At 42.7% G+C, this 19,363-nt stretch overlaps 1 protein-coding gene across 4 annotated transcripts in view; it reads left to right on the top strand.

Annotated features, from left to right (window-relative positions):
* APOH (apolipoprotein H) overlaps positions 1-19,363 on the top strand; it is a 90,717-nt gene that overhangs the window by 54,999 nt on the left and 16,355 nt on the right. For 3 of the 4 annotated variants that reach the window (XM_063798093.1, XM_063798092.1, XM_063798094.1), the window contains one exon: positions 18,464-18,570. In XM_063798093.1, the coding sequence (XP_063654163.1) occupies positions 18,507-18,570 (64 nt within the window). In that variant the 5' untranslated portion in view covers positions 18,464-18,506. Of the gene's footprint in view, positions 1-18,463; positions 18,571-19,363 lie in introns of those variants that run through there. The other variant, NM_001009118.3, reaches the window with a different exon arrangement.

Genomic DNA, 19,363 nt, shown 5'->3' with positions numbered 1-19,363 from the left:
TTGACCTTGAAGAACAGTCCTGGAGTAAATGAATACTTGGATGAAAAGTAGGAAAAGGGAGAAAGCTGCTGATACAGGTCAGCAGAGCCAGATCACACAGGGCCTAGTAGACCAGGATGGGGAGTTTGCATTTTGTTCTAATTTTTTTTTTTTTTTTTTTTTTTGGAGACAGAGTCTCACTCTGTCGCCCAGGCTGGGGTGCAGTGGCGTGATCTCGGCTCACTGCAAGCTCCGCCTCCCAGGTTCACACCATTCTCTTGCCTCAGCCTCCTGAGCAGCTGGGACTACAGGCGCTCACCGCCACGCACAGCTAATTTTTTGTATTTTTTTTAGTAGAGACGGGGTTTCACCATGTTAGCCAGGATGGTCTCGATCTCCTGACTTCATGATCTGCCTGCCTTGGCCTCCCAAAGTGTTGGGATTACAGGCGTGGGCCACCATGCCTGGCCTTTGTTCTAATTTTAATGTGAAGCCATGGAGCATCTAAGCAGAAGAGTGACCCAATCTGTTATTTTAGGATGATCACTCAGTTGAACTTCCAGGGCCTAGAACTTGATGTTATGATTGACAGGATGCACATCACTTTTTGAAGAAACCCACTTCATTGCTGAAAGTCTTTAATTATTAAACATTAGGGCAGGCGCCGTGGCTCACACCTGTAATCCCAGCACTTTGGAAGGCCGAGACAGGCAGATTACTTGAGCTCAGAAGTTCAAGATCAGCCTGGGCAACATGGTGAAATCCGTCTTTACAAAAAAATACAAAAATTAGCCAGGCGTGGTGGCAAGCACCTATAGTCCCAACTACTTGGGGTGGGGGTTGAGGCAGGAGGATCGTTTGAACCCCAGAAGTCGAGGCTGCAGTAAACTGAGATTGTGCCACTGTACTCCAGCCTGGAGGACAAAGTGAGACCGTGTCTCGAAAAAAAAAAGAAAAAGAAAAAAAATCCATTTTTTCACACATTGAATCTTTCTTTCTTCTCTATAACTGGTACCCATTAACCCAAAGTCTGTGCTCAGAATCCACTGAAAACAAGTTTAAAACTCCTTCCACATAATGGTTTTTGAAATATTTGGAGACTTTCTTAGTCTTCTCCAGGGTAGGCTTTCATGATACTTTGACTTATTGTCCTGTTACATGACTTTCAGAGTTTTCATTGTCCTTCAGAGAGGTCTGGCTTTTCAGTATGCTCCTGAAGAACTGCCAAACTTTGGTCTGACCAACACAGTGCAAAGCAGTAATTGTGTTCAAGACTGGAGTTTTCTGTGTCTGAACACAGCCTAATTCAATTACACTTCAGCTGTGTCACTAGCAGGTCAGGCTAAACTTGTGGTTGATGGAAACATCTGGAACTTCTTCAAGCTGATGCTGCTTCCTCCTCCACTTCACCTGCATGCTGAGATTTGCAGTGATCTTGTGAAATGTATCCTGTGGTTTCCGGCTGAAGTGGTAAGGTTTTTGAGATCAACTCTGCGTTCTCTCAGTTGCGTAACATCTGAAAATTTGTAGTTTTGTTCTTATACTTTTTTTTTTTTTTTTTTTTTTTGAGATGGAGTCCTGCTCTGTCACCCAGGCTGGAGTGCAATGGCGCCATCTTGGCTCACTGCAACCTCTGCCTCCCAGGTTCAAGCAATTCTCTGCCTCAGCCTCCCGAATAGCTGGGATTACAGGTGCCTACCACCACGCCCAGCTAATTTTTGTAGTTTTAGTAGAGACAGGGTTTCACCGTCTTGGCCAGGCTGGTTTTGAACTCCTGACCTCGTGATCCACCCACCTTGGCCTCCCAAAGTGCTGGGATTACAGGCATGAACCACCACGCCTGGCTCTTGTTTTTATTCTTTATCCAATTTGTTGAAGATATTGAACAGAATAGGACTGTGGAAATAATTCTATAGTCTTGTTTTTTTTTTACACAGTCTCACTCTGTTGTCCAGGCTAGTGTGCAGTGGTGTGATCTTAGCTCACTGCAACCTCCACCTTTCAGGTTCAAGAGATTCTTATGCCTCGGCCTCCTAAGTAGCTGGCATTACAGGCATGCGCCACTACACCCAGTTAATTTTTTGTATTTTTAGGAGAGATGGGGTTTCATAATGTTGGCCAGGCTGGTCTTGAACTCCTGACCTCAGGTGATCCGCCTGCCTCGGCCTCCCAAAGTGCTGGGATTACAGGTGTGAGCTGCTGCATCCAGCCTATTGTCTTATTCTTGAAATTTTTTCTTCTTCGTTTTCTTTTCCAAGATGGAGTCTTGCTCTGTTGCCCAGGCTGGAATGCAGTGGCGCAATCTCTGCTCACTGCAACCTCTGCCTCCCAGGTTCAAGCAATTCTCCTGCCTCAGCCTCCCGAGTAGCTGGGATTATAGGTGCCCACCACCATACTGGGCTAATTTTTGTATTTTTAGTAGAAACAGGATTTCACCATGTTGGGCAGGCTGGTCTCAAACTCCTGACCTCAGGTGATCCCCCCATCTCGGCCTCCCAAAGTGCTGGGATTACAGGCGTGAGCCAGTGCGCCTGGCCTGAAATTTTTTCTTAACTGTCAGCTTTTAAAATAATGAACTGGGGGGTAGAGGAGTATATTTGTGTGTATGTAGTGTGAGGTTCCTTAGCTGTGGGATATTGGCAGACAGACAAAAGTGAAGGTTTTCAAACAGAGCCAGTAGATGAAGGGGACATGCCATGTTGAAGAAAATTAATGAGAGAACACATAGAAACAAAGGGGAAAGCACAGATATTCTTGACAGGTTAAATAATAAGTTGAATTTCCTTTGATCTAGGAGACAAGGGCAGTCATCTGTCAAGCTCCTTGATGTATTTGTGCTTGTTCACGTATCCAGACATTGTGAACCCAGAAAATCTGAGGCAGGTCTCAGTTAATTTAGAAAGTTTATTTTGCCAAGGTTGAGGATGTGCCTGCGCCCGTGACACAGCCTCAGGAAGTCCTGATGACATGCGCCCAAGGTGGTCGGGGCACAGCCTGGCTTTATACATTTTAGGGAGACATGAGACATTAATTGCTTTATGTAAGAAGTACATTGGTTCGGTCTGGAAAGGCGGGACAACTTGAAGCAAAGGCAGGAAGACTCAAAGCAGAGAGGTTACATTCTTTTGAGTTTCTGATTAGTTTTTCCAAAGGAGGCAATCAGATATGCACCTATCTTAGTGAGCAGAGGGGTGACTTTGAATAGAATGGGGGGCAAGTTTGCCGTAAGCAGTTTCCAGCTTGAGGTTTCCTTAGTGATTTTGGGGGCTGAAGATATTTTACTTTCACAATATCATAAGACTGCTTCTTAAGATCCATGGTCCTCTCGAAGAGGCCAGTATGAATCAACATCGGTGGGTGTTCATACTCACTTTAAACTTAAAGATTTAGGCCAGGTGGGGTGGCTCAAGCCTGTAATCTCAGCACTTTGGGAGGCTGAGGCCAGCAGATTGCTTGAGGCCAGGAGTTCAAGACCAGCCTGGGCAACATGGCAAAATGCAGTTTCTACCAAAAAACAAAAGAAAACAAAACAAAACCCAAAATTAGTTGGGTGTGGTGACTTACACCTGTAGTCCCACCTACTTGAGAGGCTGAGGATCACTTGAGTTTGGGAGGTTGAAGATACAGAGAGTGGAGATCATCCCACTGTATTCCAGCCTGGGTGACAGACTGAGACCCTGTTTCAAAAATAAATATAAATAAATATATATAAAGATTTAAGCTTAAGGCCGGGCGCAGTGGCTCACACCTGTAATCCCAGAACTTTGGGAGGCCGAGGTGGGTGGATCACAAGGTCAGGAGTTTGAGACCAGCCTGACCAACATGGTGAAACCCCGTCTCTACTAAAAATACAAAAATTAGCCAGGCATGGTAGGGCATGCCTGTAATCCCAGCTACTCAGGAGGCTGAGGTAGGAGAATTGCTTTAATCTGGGAGGCGGAGGTTTGCAGTGAGCTGAGATCGTGTCACTGCACTCCAGCCTGGGCGACAGAGCAAGACTCCATCTGAAAAAAAAAAAAAAAAGGTTTAAGCTTAAAACAAAAAGCAATAGATGATATTTGTGGGAGACATTCATGCCTCTACTGTCTTAAAAAATAATGAATCATTCCCCAAGTCCTCATTTTACTTTCATATAATCTAGACCTATGGCAGCTAATAAACCTCTGTGGAGTTTGGCTGTTTCATGTTATAGCTATTGAGCAGAACTTTTCATATACAGTTTGTACAAGCAGCTGTCAAATAACTTAGAAGTACCATATCCCAAGCCACAGTTCGGTATCTTACTCCCAAGGATGCCAGTAGATAACTCATCAAATGCTTTGCTAAAAGAGGGATATACATTGTAGCTAAAGTGTTGCCCTTTTCTACTAACCTAATAACAATGTCAAAAAACATAATTGGATTTAATTTGTTGAAACCTTCAAATGTTTGAAGAGAGTTCATATTTTTTTTCAGTCATCATTTCACATTCATCTACATACCCATAAACCATTTGTTTAACAATTCATACCATTGGGCTGTGGATTTATGTCAAACTTACTGAGGCTTGGCTGTCAGAATCTATTGCTTTTCCTCCTGTGTCTTCAGGCATCTTTGTGTTCATCGTTTTTGAAAATGTTTTTTTCTCCCATCATGAAATAATACAAACACATTACATAAAATTTGGAAGCAGAGAAAACAAGAAAAAAATCTCCTTCTAACTCAAATACTCAATATTTTGGTACACTAACTTCCAGCATTTTTTCTAGATATATTCTTTTTAAAAAAATTTTTAGGCCGGGCATGGTGGCTCACGCCTGTAATCCCAGCACTTTGGGAGGCTGAGTTGAGTGGATCACAAGGTCAAGAGGTGGAGACCATCTGGCCAACATGGTGAAACCCCATCTCTACTAAAAATACAAAAATTAGCTGGGTGTGGTGGCACACACCTGTAGTCCCAGCTACTTGGGAGGCTGAGGCAGGAGAATCTCTTGAACTGGAGAGGCTGAGGTTGCAGTGAGCCGAGATTGCACCACTGCACTCCAGCCTGGCAACAGAGAGAGAGACCCCATCTCAAAAAAAAGAAAATCTTTATGTTAAGTTCCAGGGTACATGTGCAGAATGTGCAGGTTTGTGTATGCGGGTATATATTCTTAACAGTATCACAGTGTTGTACATGTATTTTTTTTTAATTGAGACAGGTTTTAGCTCTGTTGCCCAGGCTGGAGTGCAGTTGTGTGATCTCAGCTGACTGCAACCTCTGCCTCTGAGTTCAAGTGATCCTCCTGCCTCAGCCTCCTGAGTAGCTGGGACTACAAGCGTGTGCCACCATGCCTGGCTAATTTTTGTATTTTTGGTAGAGATGGGGTTTCACTATGTTGCCCGGGATGGTTTCAAACTCTTAAGCTCAAATGATCTGTCAGCCTCAGCCTCCCAAAGGGCTGAGATTACAGGCATGAGCCACCTCACCCAGCCAATTGTACATGAATTTTAAAATACAATTTTCATTTTATTAGATTGTCCTCCTTACCATCCTATATTGTAAATATTGTTGATAGTGAACTTCCCAGGGTCACAATTACACGTTTTAACAACTTGGAATATGTTTTCCTGGGTTTCTAGCCCCTAAATTCATTTTGGACAGCTAGTTTCTTGTATTATTTTCTAGCTGGACTTTTATTCCATCTTCCTGATATACATTTTTATTTTTCAGTGTGAGTGTAATTTCTTTCTTTCTTTTTTTTTTTTTTTTTGCTATATAGGTGTTTTAGTTTGTTCTTGGGCTGCTGTGAAGAAATATCTGAGACTAGAAAATTTACAGAGAAAACAGTTTTAATTGGCTTATGGTTCTGCAGGCTGTTTACACAGCCAGCATTTGCTGGGCTTCTGGAGAGGCCTCCAGGAAATTTTATTCATGGTAGAAGGTGAAGAGGGAGCAGGGAGCAAGAGAAGGAGCTGGGAGGAGGTGCCACACACTCAAACAACCAGATCTCATGAGGACTCAACTCACATGTGCCAAGGAAATGGTGCTACTCCATTCCTGAGAAATCTGCCCATAATCCATTCACCTCTCACCAGGTCACACCTTCAACCCTGGGAATTACACTTCAGCATGAGATTTGGGGGCACAAATATTCAAACTCTACCAATAAGTCAGAAGAAAACTAACAATTAAATAATCGGTCTCTCTCTTTGTCAGCTTTCAACCTTATGTTTAGAAACTTCATCCTTGTAAATCGGAACAAAAATTGGGCTAACCTTTCAGGAAGGCAACTAGGCAGTATGTTTGAAGATTCTTAAATGTTTTACCCTTTGCTTAAGTAATTCCACATCTAGGACTCTATCCTAAGGAAACAATTTATTCAAAAATTTTATAAAAGGGCCGAGTGAGGTGGCTTATGCCTATAATCCCAGCACTTTGGGAGGCTGAGGTGGGCGGATCACTTGAGGCCAGGAATCCGAGACCAGTCTGGCCAACATGGTGAAACCCTGCTTTTGTAAAAATACAAAAAATTAGCCAGGTATGGGTGGTGGGCACCTGTAATCCCAGTTACTTGGGAGGCTGAGACAGGAGAACAGCTTGAACCCAGGAGGCGGAAGTTGCAGTGAATAAGATAGCACCATTGCATCTGCACTCCAGCCTGGGTGACAGAGCAAGACTCTGTTTCAATGAAAAAAAATTTGTAAAAGAATCTTGGTTGCTCTGCCTATGGGGAAGCCATTCTTTTACTCCTTTACTTTCCTAATAAACTTACTTTCCCTTAAAAAAAAAAAAAAATCTTAACTGTACCTTTATTCATAATGGTGAAAGATAGCACCCAAATATCCCAAAGTAAAGAAATGGTCAAAATAGAGAGCATCTACATGATGTAAGATTGTGTAGACATTAAAGAAAAAAGCAAGCTTTGAAGACACAAATAATAATCTGGGAAAGTGCTCACGATATGAAAATAAAATATACAACAATATACCGAATATGATTCCAATTGTGATTATGACATATACAAATGCTGAAAAGAAATAACCCTAAATGGTGATATTATAGGATTTTTAGTCATTTCCTGTTTGTTTTCCAGATTGATTTAAATGATACTGTATTACTCTCATAATGAGAAAAGTATAATTCCATATGTACGAATCATCTTCCTCGTGAAATACAATAACTCTTCCTTCCTCTTTCCATCCTGACTTCTACACTTTATTGTCTTTGCATTTTTTCTGATCTTTATCACATCTTGGATTTAGTTTAGTCAGCTGAGCTCCTGACATTTTATGGACTTGGTTTATACTGTACTTCGTTTTTTTTTTTTTAATTTTTTTTTGAGACAGAGTCTTACTCTGTCACCTAGGCTAGAGTGCAATGGCACTATTGCTGCTCATTGCAACCTCCACTTCCTGGGCTCAAGCGATTCTCGTGCCTCAGCCTCCTGAGTAGCTGGGATTACAGACGTGCACCACCATGCCTGGCTAATTTTTTTTTATTTTTAGTAGAGACGGGGTTTCTTCATGTTGACCAGGCTTGTTTCGAACTCCTGGTCTCATGTGATCCACCTGCCTCGGCCTCCCAAAGTGCTGGGATTACAGGCATGAGCCACCGTGCCTGGCCTCTATGCTGTACTTCGAATTCATCCCATGTAATATTCCCCTTCCTCCATCCTTTTTTTTTCTTTCCCAACCTGAGCTCATCAGAAAAACTTCCTGGGAAGTCATATTAGTTTCTCTGGCTGCCTCCTCATCTTCTGCACCAGATCGTCAGCAAATGCATTTCCAGAATCTTATTATCAGGCTCTCATCTGTTAAACCTCATTCCCTTTTAGGTTTTCTGGCGATGAGATCATCCCCATAATTTCTTTCTAATTCTCACAATATGTTTTTCTAAATAGTCCGTGACACTTGTGTGAAAGGTCTCAATGTTCTCTTCTTCTTTCTTTCGAGATGGAGTCTCACTCTGTCGCCCAGGCTGGAATGCAGTGGTGCGATCTCAGCTCACTGCAACCTCCACCTCCTGGGTTCAAGTGATTCTCCTGCTTCAGTCTCCTGAGTAGCTAGGACTACAGGTGCGCACCATCATGCCCAGCTAGTTTTTGTATTTTTAGTTGAGACAGAGTTTCACCTTGTTGGCCAGGCTGGTCTCCATCTCCTGACCTCATGGGATCTGCCCGCCTCGACCTCCCAAAATGCTGGGATTACAGGTGTGAGCCCCCGTGCCCGGCCTCAGTGTTCTCTTCTTTGTATTCCAAAGCATCATGGCCTTTTTGTCTCAAACTTGTCCTAACTCAGAACTTCTTGTGAAGCAGGAAAATGAAGTGAGCTGGGGGGCTGATACCAGACTCTCACACTGGGACTGGACAGAGGGCTGAGATGATCCAGCCAGCTGAACAGCTGACTCTGGAGGGACTGGCTGCAATTTGTGGTGGTCACTGGCTGAGAGTTGGGTGACATAATGACCCTACTGAATGTCGCAGAAGCATCTATATTATTTTCTATACCAAGATAAGTTGGGGAGACTTACAATTTTGCTACTCATGGGGACTAAAACCGGGTAAGCAGTATCATTATGGGACGCTCATTTAACCTGCATGAACCACATGCCTACCTTTGTGTGATTTTGTGTAGGAATTTCAAATTCTTTGGAGTAAGACATCAGAGGCATGTATATTAATGACAAGAAGAATGTTAATGAGAACTAACTTTCATTAAACACTCATTATAATATCACCACTTAGGGTTATTTCTTTCAGCATTTGTATATGTCATAATCAAAATTGGAATCATATTCAGTATATAATTATGTATTTTATTTTCATGCCATAAGCAATTTCCCAGATCATTATTTGTGTTTTCAAAGATTGCTTTTTTTTCTTTAATGACTACATAATCTTACATCTTGGAGATGCTCTCTATTTTAACCATTTCTTTGCTTTGGGATATTTTGGTGCTTACTTTCACCATTATGAATAAAGCTACAGTTAAGTATCCTGCCTGCGTTCTAATTGAATCCTGACTACACCCATTTGAAGGGGGATTTGTTTATTTATTTATTATTTATTTTTTGAGACAGAGTCTTGCTCTGTTGTCAGGCTGGAGTGCAGTGGCGCGATCTCAGCTCACTGCAACCTCCGCCTCCTGGGTTCAAGCGATTCTCCTGCCTCAACCTCCTGAGTAGCTGAAACTACAGGTGTGTGCCACCACGTCCAGCTAATTTTTGTATTTTTAGTAGAGATGGGGTTTCACCATGTTGGCCAGGATGGTCTCCATCTCTTGACCTCGTGAGCCACCCCTGTTGGTCTCCCAAAGTGCCAAGATGACAGGCATGAGCCACCTGCACCTGGCTGGGGGTTTTATTTATTATCTCCATTTTAGACATGAAAACTTGACTAGAGAATGTTACTTGCCCAAGATGACACAGCTACTAAGAGGCAGAGCCAGGACTCCAACTCAAGTATACGGTGATTAAAACCTCTGTCCTTAGCCATGACACCATGGTCTTGCCACAGTGATGAACTTGCCCCCATTCTCTGATGGGGTCACTCTGTGAAGAGCCAGAGACTATGCTCCTTTTTCTATTTGGTGCACACCATCCTCCACAGACTCAATATCACAATTATATCTAAGCACCTTTCTCCAAATCCAATCTAACACGTATCATATGGGTTGGTGAATTTGCATAGCAAAATTCCTGCCAGTTTCTAAGTAAAGACTTTGGCCCCTAGCTAGGACTCCGTTCCTCTGGCATTTCAGGCCTTGATTTCGGGGAAAAGGGGAAGGAAATTCCTTCCCTCTAATGTATGCTTCACAAGAGCAGCACATGTTCTGGTTCATCAGAATGGCCAGTTTCATATTGTTCATCTCACAGATGAACACCACAGAAGATGCCATTGGTTTGGAGAGTGGAATGAATGGAAGATGAGTTTATGTGGCAACATACTACGGTTTTTCTTCTTCCAGTCTCTCTTTCTCCCTGCACTACTCTCTGATCCCAGTGTGTCTTCTACACTGCTACCGATATACTTTCGAAAATACAAACCTGATCCGGTTCCTCCCCTTCACCGCCTTCAAGATAAGTTCTAATTCCTAAACGTGGCTTACAAGAGCCTTTGCCAGCTGGGCGTGGTGGCTCATGCTTGTAATCCCAGCTCTTTGGGAGGCCAAGGCAGGTGGATCACTTGAGGCCAGGAGTTCGAGACCAGCCTGGCCAAGATGGCAAAACCCCGTCTCTACTAAAAATACAAAAATTAGGCCCAGTGTTGTAGCTCCGTAGCTAAGGTTCTCTCCTTTCACAGTGGTGGCCCGTGTTCGATTCCTGGCTTAGAGAATGAGTACTTTCTGGTTAATATCTGTGTGACTTTTGGGGCTGGGTATAGTGGCTTATGCCTGTAATCCCAGCACTTTGGGAGGCCAAGGCAGGCAGATCACTTGAGGTCAGAAGTTTGAGACCAGCTTGGCCAACATGGTAAAACCCTGTCTCTACAAAAAATACAAAAATTAGCCAGGTGTGCTGGCATGCCTGTAGTCCCAGCTACTCAGGAGGCTAAGGCAGGAGAATTGCTTGAACCCAGAAGGCAGAGGTTGCAGTGAGCCAAGATCACACCACTGCATTCTAGCCTGGGCAACAGAGTGAGACACTGTCTCAAAACAAAACAAAACAAAACAAACAAAAAAAACAAAAGAGCCTTTATCATCTAGTTCCTACCCACTCTCCAGCTTTGTTTGCTGCTATTCCTTACCTGAAATATTCTGCACCAGCAACACTCAACAATTTGCAACTGTTGGGTGCATGATGCTGTTTTATGCCTTTGCTCTTTGGCAACAACCTGGAACATCCTCATCATTGCCACTACATCCTTATGTGCGGGGATACACATGCACCTGACACTTTCTTCTATGATTGTAATTGTAGCATTGTATCTCAGTCTTAGTAAACTGTGAACTCCTTATAGCCAGTAGTCAACTCTTGTTTATTTCTGAAATTCCGCTATCAACCACAAATTACAGCTTAGTAAGGGCTTAGTAGCAGTTTGTAAAAAAAATAAAATACAATAAAAAAGAAAGCCTGGGCACGGTGGCTCATGCTTGTAATCCCAGCACTTTGGGAGGCTGAGGCAGGCAGATCACTTGAGATCAGGAGTTTATGACCAGCCTGGGCAACATAGGGAGACCCCCATCTCTACAAAAAATAAAGAAATAAGAAATAAGGCTGGGCGTGGTGGCTCACGCTTGTAATCCCAGCACTTCGGGAGGCAGAGGTGGGCAGATGACTTGAGGCCCGGAGTTCGAGACCAGCCTGGACAATATGGCAAAACGCTGTCTCTACCAAAAATACAAAAAATTAGCCAGACACGGTGGTGCAATGACTTGTGATCACGCCACTGCACTCCAACCCGGGTGACAGAGTGAGACACTGTCAAAAACAAACAAACAAACAAAAAACACCCGAATAAATAAATAAATAAAAGCATTAATGGCACTTAGGAGAAAATGCACAAGAGACTCAGAGCTGTGTCATATTCAAAGTACAGAAAATAGTCTCACTTGGCAAGGGAGAAAATGTATGTGGTAGAACCGTATTAGCTGAACTTGTCTTAGGTGAACATTGACGTGCTAGATCAGTGGATCTTTATCCTTACTTCAATCATACTTACCTGGACAATTGTTTTAAAAATCACTATACCGGCCGGCCACGGTGGCTCACGCCTGTAATCCCAGCACTTTGGGAGGCCAAGGCGGGTGGATCATGAGGTCAGGAGATCGAGACCATCTTGGCTAACACAGTGAAACCCCGTCTCTACTAAAAATACAAAAAATTAGCCGGGCGAGGTGGCGGGAGCCTGTAGTCTCAGCTACTCGGGAGGCTGAGGCAGGAGAATGGCGTAAACCCAGGGGGCGGAGCCTGCAGTGAGCAGAGATCGCGCCACTGCACTCCAGCCTGGGTGACAGAGCGAGACTCCGTCTCAAAAAAAAAAAAAAAAAAAAAAGCACTATACCCAGAAATTATGAGTATTGGTATTTTTAACAAACAATTGGGAACATCTACTATGCAGCCAAGGATAAGACTAACTACTCTAGATAAAAATAGAAATTGCAACATATGGATATTAGTTTTTTCAAGGTAAAAGCTACCTGTATTCAGAGGATCCCAGTGTCCACACAAAAATGTCCCAGTGCTGATTTAGGCCCATTATTGATTTCTAGACATATTTAATCATGCCCATTAAGCCCTGTGACATGTTTATACCCCTTATAAATGCATATCTAGTTCCTGACATATTTTATCATAAAGAGAAGGCATTTGAATCTTTTCTCTGAAATGTGGTTGGTAGATATTGACTAGAATTCCAACTCAGAAGGAGACAACATTGAAAGTAGGTTTTTAAACAAATAATCTAAACTGTTGCTAAATGTTTAATGTCATGGTCAAAGTCTCTGCTTGGGAAGTAAATAAGAAAGTTTTTAAACATGTGATGCAATGTGGTTTCAGGAATACAAAAACCTTGGACTCTGAATCCAGGTCTCTATAGTTTAATTTACAAATTAGCGTAAGAAACGCTATAAAGTCATTAACAGTTTCAAAAGACGAGGTCTCATGTTACTTGTGATAAAAATGTTGTTATTTTATATATTCTTAAATTCTCAGGTATTCTTGATCATGCTTGTATATATATATACGTATTTTTATATATTATATATATTATATATACATATATATTATATATATATATTTTGAGATGGAGTTTCACTCTTGTTGCCCAGGCTGGAGTGCAGTGAGTGATCTCAGCTCACTGCAACCTCTGCCTCCTGGGTTCAAATGATTCTCCTGTCTCAGCTTCCCAAGTAGCTGGGATTACAGGCGCCCGCCACTAGGCCCGGCTACTTTTTTGTATTTTTAGTAGAGATGGGTTTTCACCATGTTGGCCAGGCTGGTCTCGAACTCCTGGCCTCAAGCGATCCGCCTGCCTCATCCTCCCAAAGTGCTGGGATTACAGGTGTGAGCCACCATGCCCCGGCCTGTTAAAATATATTAATAGCATGTTAAGTGTAACATTAAACCCAAGAGTTGCCAATCTTTACTGATGAGTATAAACCCTGAAAATACAAGACAGCCACTTGATTTGCCAAAATTCCATATTTTTTAACAGTTTTTCCACTTGCTCTGCCAAATAAAACTTCAATGGTAAGTTTAAATGTGTCTTTAAAACTGTCATTTAACATTGGTAAGCAGCCAGCTCCTCAGTTATTATCATAGGTTAGTTTTGGGAATGTGAATTGAAGTGCGTGGAGGGAAGATAGATCAGTTAACTGATCAACCAGATGGTGCTAAAGTTATGTGGACCAATATATCACAAACTGGAAGGTGAAAATAATTGAAAGGTGCAATTGCATCTTATCTCTCCAAAGACTTCTTCATTAGGGCCATGTGTGTTTCTGGAAGAGTTTTAGGAATACCTTGTAGTTCTCTTTTTTTTTTGGAGACGGAGTCTCGCTCTGTCACCCAGGCTAGAGTGTAGTGGTGCAATCTTGGCTCACTGCAAGCTCCGCCTCCCGGGTTCACGCCATTCTCCTGCCTCAGCCTCCTGAGTAGCTGGGACTACAGGCGCCCGCCACTACGCCCGGCTAACTTTTTTTTTGTATTTTTAGTAGAGACGGGGTTTCACCGTGGTCTCGATCTCCTGACCTCGTGATCCGCCCGCCTCGGCCTCCCAAAGTGCTGGGATTACAGGCGTGAGCCACCGCGCCCGGCCAGGAATACCTTGTAGTTCTCAGACATGTTCAAGTTCGGCCGGAGGCAATGGCTCACACCTGTAATCTCAGCACTTTGGGAAGCTGAGGCAGGCGGATCACTTCAGTCCAAGAGTTCGAGACCAGCCTGGCCAACATGGCGAAACTCTGGCTCTACTAAAAATACAAAAATTAGCTGGGCATGGTGGCCAGCTAATAATAATAATAATCCCAAAATTATGATTATTAATAAATTAATCATAATTATACTCATAATTTATTAATTATGCAGATTACCATTTATTATCTTTGTATTTAATTGTTCAAACAAGGGAAATTTTTACCAGCAGAAGAGTAAACATGAAAGTTGTAATTACAAATACATGTAACAGCCCACAAAAGCCGTCAAACTAAGTTTGATTTAGTGGTTTCTCCATTTTCCTGTCACTGTTATTTTGCATAATTTTTCAAAGCTCAGTAGCTGGCAAATAGGAGCTGAGTGTCAATGATGGCAGTGGGGTGGGGGCCAAGCTTGTATTCCTTTTTAGGGGGTGATGCAAATAAAATTTGAGGCCTCGTATGATCCAGTTTAAAAATCACATCTCAGTAAAAGGACTTTCAAGGAAACCACAAAAAGGGTCCTTCCTTCCTTCCTTCTTTCCTTCCTTCCTTCCTTCCTTCCCCTTCCTTCCTTCTTTCTTTTTCTTTCTTGTGCTCTCTCTCTCCTTCCTTCCTTCTTTCTTTCTCTCTCTTTCTTCTTTTTCTTTTCCGTTATTTTTAAAATGATTTCAAATTACAAACATACAGAAAAGTTGTAAGAATAGAACAAAAACTTCCTTGTTCTCTTTACCCAGAGACCCTAGGCCCTTCCATTCAAGTGTCACCAAATGCCCCTTCGGGCCCACACTGTGCACCCAGTTCTCATGTCCACCTGGGTTCCCTAAGTCTTTCTTTGCCTTTCATGGCTTTTGCCCTTTTGAAGATGACAAGGCAGTCATTTTGCATAATGTCCTTCAATTTGTGTGTGTACAGTGCCTTCTCATGACACAGTCCAGGTTACTAAGCTTTTGGCAGGAATATCACAGAAGTGACGCTGTGTCCTTCTCATTGCATCCTCTTGGTGGAGGACATACATGCCAATTTATCCCATTAGTGGTGACATTAATTTTGATTACTTAATTAAGATGGTGTCTGCCAGGTTCTTCCCCTCTAAGTTTCTCTGTCTCCTTTGTAATAAATAGTTATTTTATGTGGAGACATGTTTAAGGCTGTATGAACATTTCTCATCCTACTTGTATCCCCTGATTCTAGCATCAGTTGATATTTCTTTGCCAGAATTAAATCGTTTCATAATTATTTCCAAATTACAATTCTGTAAGTCCAGTATTCCTCTATATTAATTGCTTGGCATTATACTCTAAGGAATAACTTTCTTATCTCTTCACATAATTGTTAATGTGTTTATTACTATCACTGTGGACTCACTGATTCCTATTTTATTCAGTGGATTATAATCCATTACTATTATTACTTATTTGGACAAACTGTCACAGATTGACCAGAGAAAGCACCCCCACCAGCTTTTTTTTTTTTTTTTTTGAGACAGAATCTCACTCTGTCACCCAGGCTGGAGTGCAGTGTCACGATCTTGGCTCACTGCAACTTCTGCCTCCCGGGTTCAAGTGATTCCCCTGCCTCAGCCTCCTAGCTGGCATAACAGGTACATGCCACCATGCCCCGCTAATTTTTGTATTTTTAGTAGAGACGGGATTTCACCATGTTGGCCAGGCTGGTCTCAAACTCCTGACCTCAAGTGATCCACCCACCTTGGCCTCCTGAACTGCTGGGATTACAGGCGTGAGCCACCGCACCCAGTCAAGAAAGCCACTTTCAAATGGCTTCTCTGTCCTTTGGACATGTCCCTATCATTCTCTGAGCATTACCTAAGTTGTTCAAGATGGTGTTCCAGGCTCATCTTGTACTTTTCCCTGACCCAGTTCAAGAATCAGCCAATTTTCTAAGGAGCTTTGGTGCCTTTCGATGGTGGATTGAATTTATTTATTTATTTAGATAGTGTCTCGCTCTGTTGCCCAGGCTGGAGTGCAGTGTTGCAATCTCACTGGCTCACTGCAACCCCTGCCTTCTGGGTTCAAATGATTATCTTGCCTCAGCCTCCCAAGTAGCTGGGATTACAGGCACCTGCCATCATGCCTGGCTAGGTTTTGTAGTTTTTGTAAAGACAGGGTTTCACCATGTTGGCTAGGCTGGTCTTGAACTCCTGACCTCAAGCGATCTTTCTTTCTTCCTGAAGTGCTGGGATTACAGGCATTAGCCACCACGCCTGGCCAAGAATTGCATTTAACATCCAATATTTAGGCACTGTGTATGCTCATTGCTACTGGATGTACTACTGCTATTATCCTAGTGGACAGAACTAAGAATTGTATGTATATTCAGGCATACATTCACACACATGTACATACCATTATATCTATATTGATTTCTGTATCTGTTTACATATACGCACAATTTGTACTGTCTCCATTTTCAATCCAACACCTCAAGGTTCATGCTAACTTTCCTTCTTTCCGCATTGTTACTTCTCTTGTTAGTGAGAAACCTGACCCCCATTATCCTCAATATATTTGCTTGTTTGCTCAATCTCCTATATGTAGCTAAGCTTGTGACACCATCACGCTGCCATCCTTACACAGATAAGCATGACTTTCCCCTTGAGGCCTTCCTTGTGACTTTTAGACTGAGTTAGGATGAAAAGAAGGAGGAAGGGAGGAAGAGAGGAAGGGAGGAAAGGAGAAAGGGAGGAAGGGAGGGAGGAAGGAAGGAAGGGAAGAAAGGAGGGAGGGAGGAAGGGAGGGAAAAAGGGAGGGGAGAAGGGAGGGAAGGAAGGAGAAAGGAGGGAGGGAAGGAAGAAGGGAGGGAGGGAAGAAGGAGGAAAGGAGTGCGTAGTTTTCCAATTGAAGTATAATCAAGTAAACACACAGATCTTAAATATTTGGCTTGATGGGTTTTGAAAATTGCATGTAGCCAAGTAACAACCACCTAAAATAGAATATAAACTATTTCGACACCCCTACCCCAAGTTTCCTAATGCAAGGGAGCCCATCCACCAGGAAACATCATTAAAAACCCTTCTCCTTGTCCTCTCTCAATATCAGGCACTCAGTTTGTAGCTGTTGCTGAAAATATTCTCGTCTCAATTTTAACCTTTTCTCAAATTTTCTTTAACTGATGCCCGATCTCTTTGGTTTCTCTCTCCTTTTCCCCTTCTGCTTCAGATCTTACTATACAGAACGACTTGGCTCCTCCTGACTTCATAGTTTTCTTTCTTCTTCATTCATCAAGGAGATTCTCCACAATAAAGCGGAACCTGGGAATTATCCAGAGAACAAGAATCTCCTTCCCCTTAGAAGGACAAATAGGGAAGGACCACTGTTATTTCACATTAGTGGCAGCACACTCTTCTTATCATGGAACACAATGTTCATTAGGATCGTAATTTAAGAATCATCTGCCTGACAGATGGAGATTTCTCAAGCTGATGTGTCTCAGGGAACTTTAGACCTCTGGATATAAACCAAGATCACCCAAATGAGAGCAAGCGGAGATTATTTATTCAGAGCTTGCTATAGCAAGGGAGGCAGCCATTAACAGTTGTGTTTGGCAGAGACTCAAAGTCAAAGTCAGACAGAGGAGTGGGAAAGCTTTATAATAGAAAAAAGGAAAGGCTTCAGGTGTGCTCCAATGGATTGTTGGTATGGGGAGGATGGAAGGAAACTAATTAGAAGTGAGGTGTCCATGTGATTGGTTAGAGAAATATGTTTGGATTTCTCTGGTTGGCCTTAAGTTGGGCCAACTGCTATAGAGGTTGTAGGTTTGGCTTTCTAGACCTGTTGCTACAGATGTGTGGGTCAGAGTTCTGTTTTCACATATGGCCTGGCTATTGTCCATTTATATATCCATTTTTTTTTTAGAGCAAATGATGTAGAAGAGAACTAGGGAATCAAAGACAACCCCCCTTCCGAACCCTCTCAAGCAACAACATCAGCACTGGCCCATTATCTTATCCTACTCAAGTTTTTTTTTTCTTCTTCGAGTCCCAAGTTGTTAATTTCAAATCAACTTTCAAATTCCTGAAACAGATCTAGAAACCTGTCTAGACAGATCCAAGACATATTAAGAATGGATGAGGAGGACTTTGTATTGATCTGACATAAGAGAAGATAGAGAATTCAAGGATAGCTCTAAGGTCCTAACTGGAGCTATAGGAGCTTGCAAGAGAGGATGTTGAGCTCAGTTTGTAGGGAATTAAAGTTGTAAGTGCCTCCTGGAAGACGTTCTTTGTAATTATACATCTGAAAACTGGAACATCATTTTAGAGAGGTGGAGACTGAGAACAGAGAGTAGGTGTTTGTCCAAAGTTTATATGCCAAGGCTGTGAGTGAAACAGGAGCTTCGATCTTTTGGTGTTCCATCTACAACATACACAAAAGATGGAGAATGAGAAGTCCAGGCAACCCGGGAAACAACAAGTTTCTGTCAAAAGCAATAATGAACTGTTTTGTGCCATTAACAAAAACGTTATGAAGACAGAAACCATTTCCCAAAGATTTCATAACAGAGCCACATAAGTGGAAAGTAAATGATTAAATAATGTGGGTCTCAGAGTTCCATTCAAATCATGATACTTTATCTTCTATTTACAAAGATAAAAGTACACCAGAAAATGGTTAATGTTTAAGCGCTTTCATATTTGGCTCTGTCTTTTTAGCAGACGAAAACCACTTTGGTAGTGCCAGTGTGACTCATCCACAATGATTTCTCCAGTGCTCATCTTGTTCTCGAGTTTTCTCTGCCATGTTGCTATTGCAGGACGGAGTAAGTACTTTTTGCTTTTGAAAAAATAATTAATATATCCAACCCCTTCGTATATGTCAGGGATCAATAATGATAAGTAGGCCGGGCGTGCTTGCTCACATCTGTAATCTCAGCACTTTGGGAGGCCAAGGCAGGTGGATCACCTGAGGTCAGGAGTTCAAGACCAGTCTGGCCAACATGGTGAAACCCCGTCTTTACGAAAAATACAAAAATTAGCTGGGCATCATGGCCGAGGTGGGCGAATCAGTTGAGGTCAGGAATTCGAGCCCAGCCTGGGCAACATAGTGAAACCCTGTCTTTACTAAAAACACAAAAATTAGCCGGGCGTGATGGCAGGCGCCTGTAATCCCAGCTACTCGGGAGGCTGAGGCAGGAGAATCGCTTGAACCTGGGAGGCAGAAGTTGCAGTGAGCCGAGGTCCCACCATTGCACTCCAGTCTGGGCAACAAGAGCGAAACTCAGTCAACAATAATAATAATAATAATAACAACAATAACTAAATTCTTTTTTTTTTTTTTTTTTTTTTTTGAGACAGTCTCGCTCTGTCGCCAGGCTGAAGTGCAGTGGTGCGATCTCGGCTCACTGCAAGCTCCGCCTCCTGGGTTCACGCCATTCTCCTGCTTCAGCTTCCCGAGTAGCTGGGACCACAGGCGCCCGCCACCACACCCGGCTAATTTTTTGTATTTTTAATAGAGGCGGGGTTTCACCGTGTTAGCCAGGTTGGTCTCTATCTCCTGACCTCGTGATCCACCCGCCTCAGCCTCCCAAAGTGCTGGGATTACAGGTGTGAGCA

The sequence above is a fragment of the Pan troglodytes genome, chromosome 19, assembly GCF_028858775.2.
Source record: "Pan troglodytes isolate AG18354 chromosome 19, NHGRI_mPanTro3-v2.0_pri, whole genome shotgun sequence".
Lineage (NCBI taxonomy): Eukaryota > Metazoa > Chordata > Mammalia > Primates > Hominidae > Pan > Pan troglodytes.
Note: the sequence above shows the minus strand (reverse complement) of the source record. Positions and strands in the feature narration are given on the sequence as shown.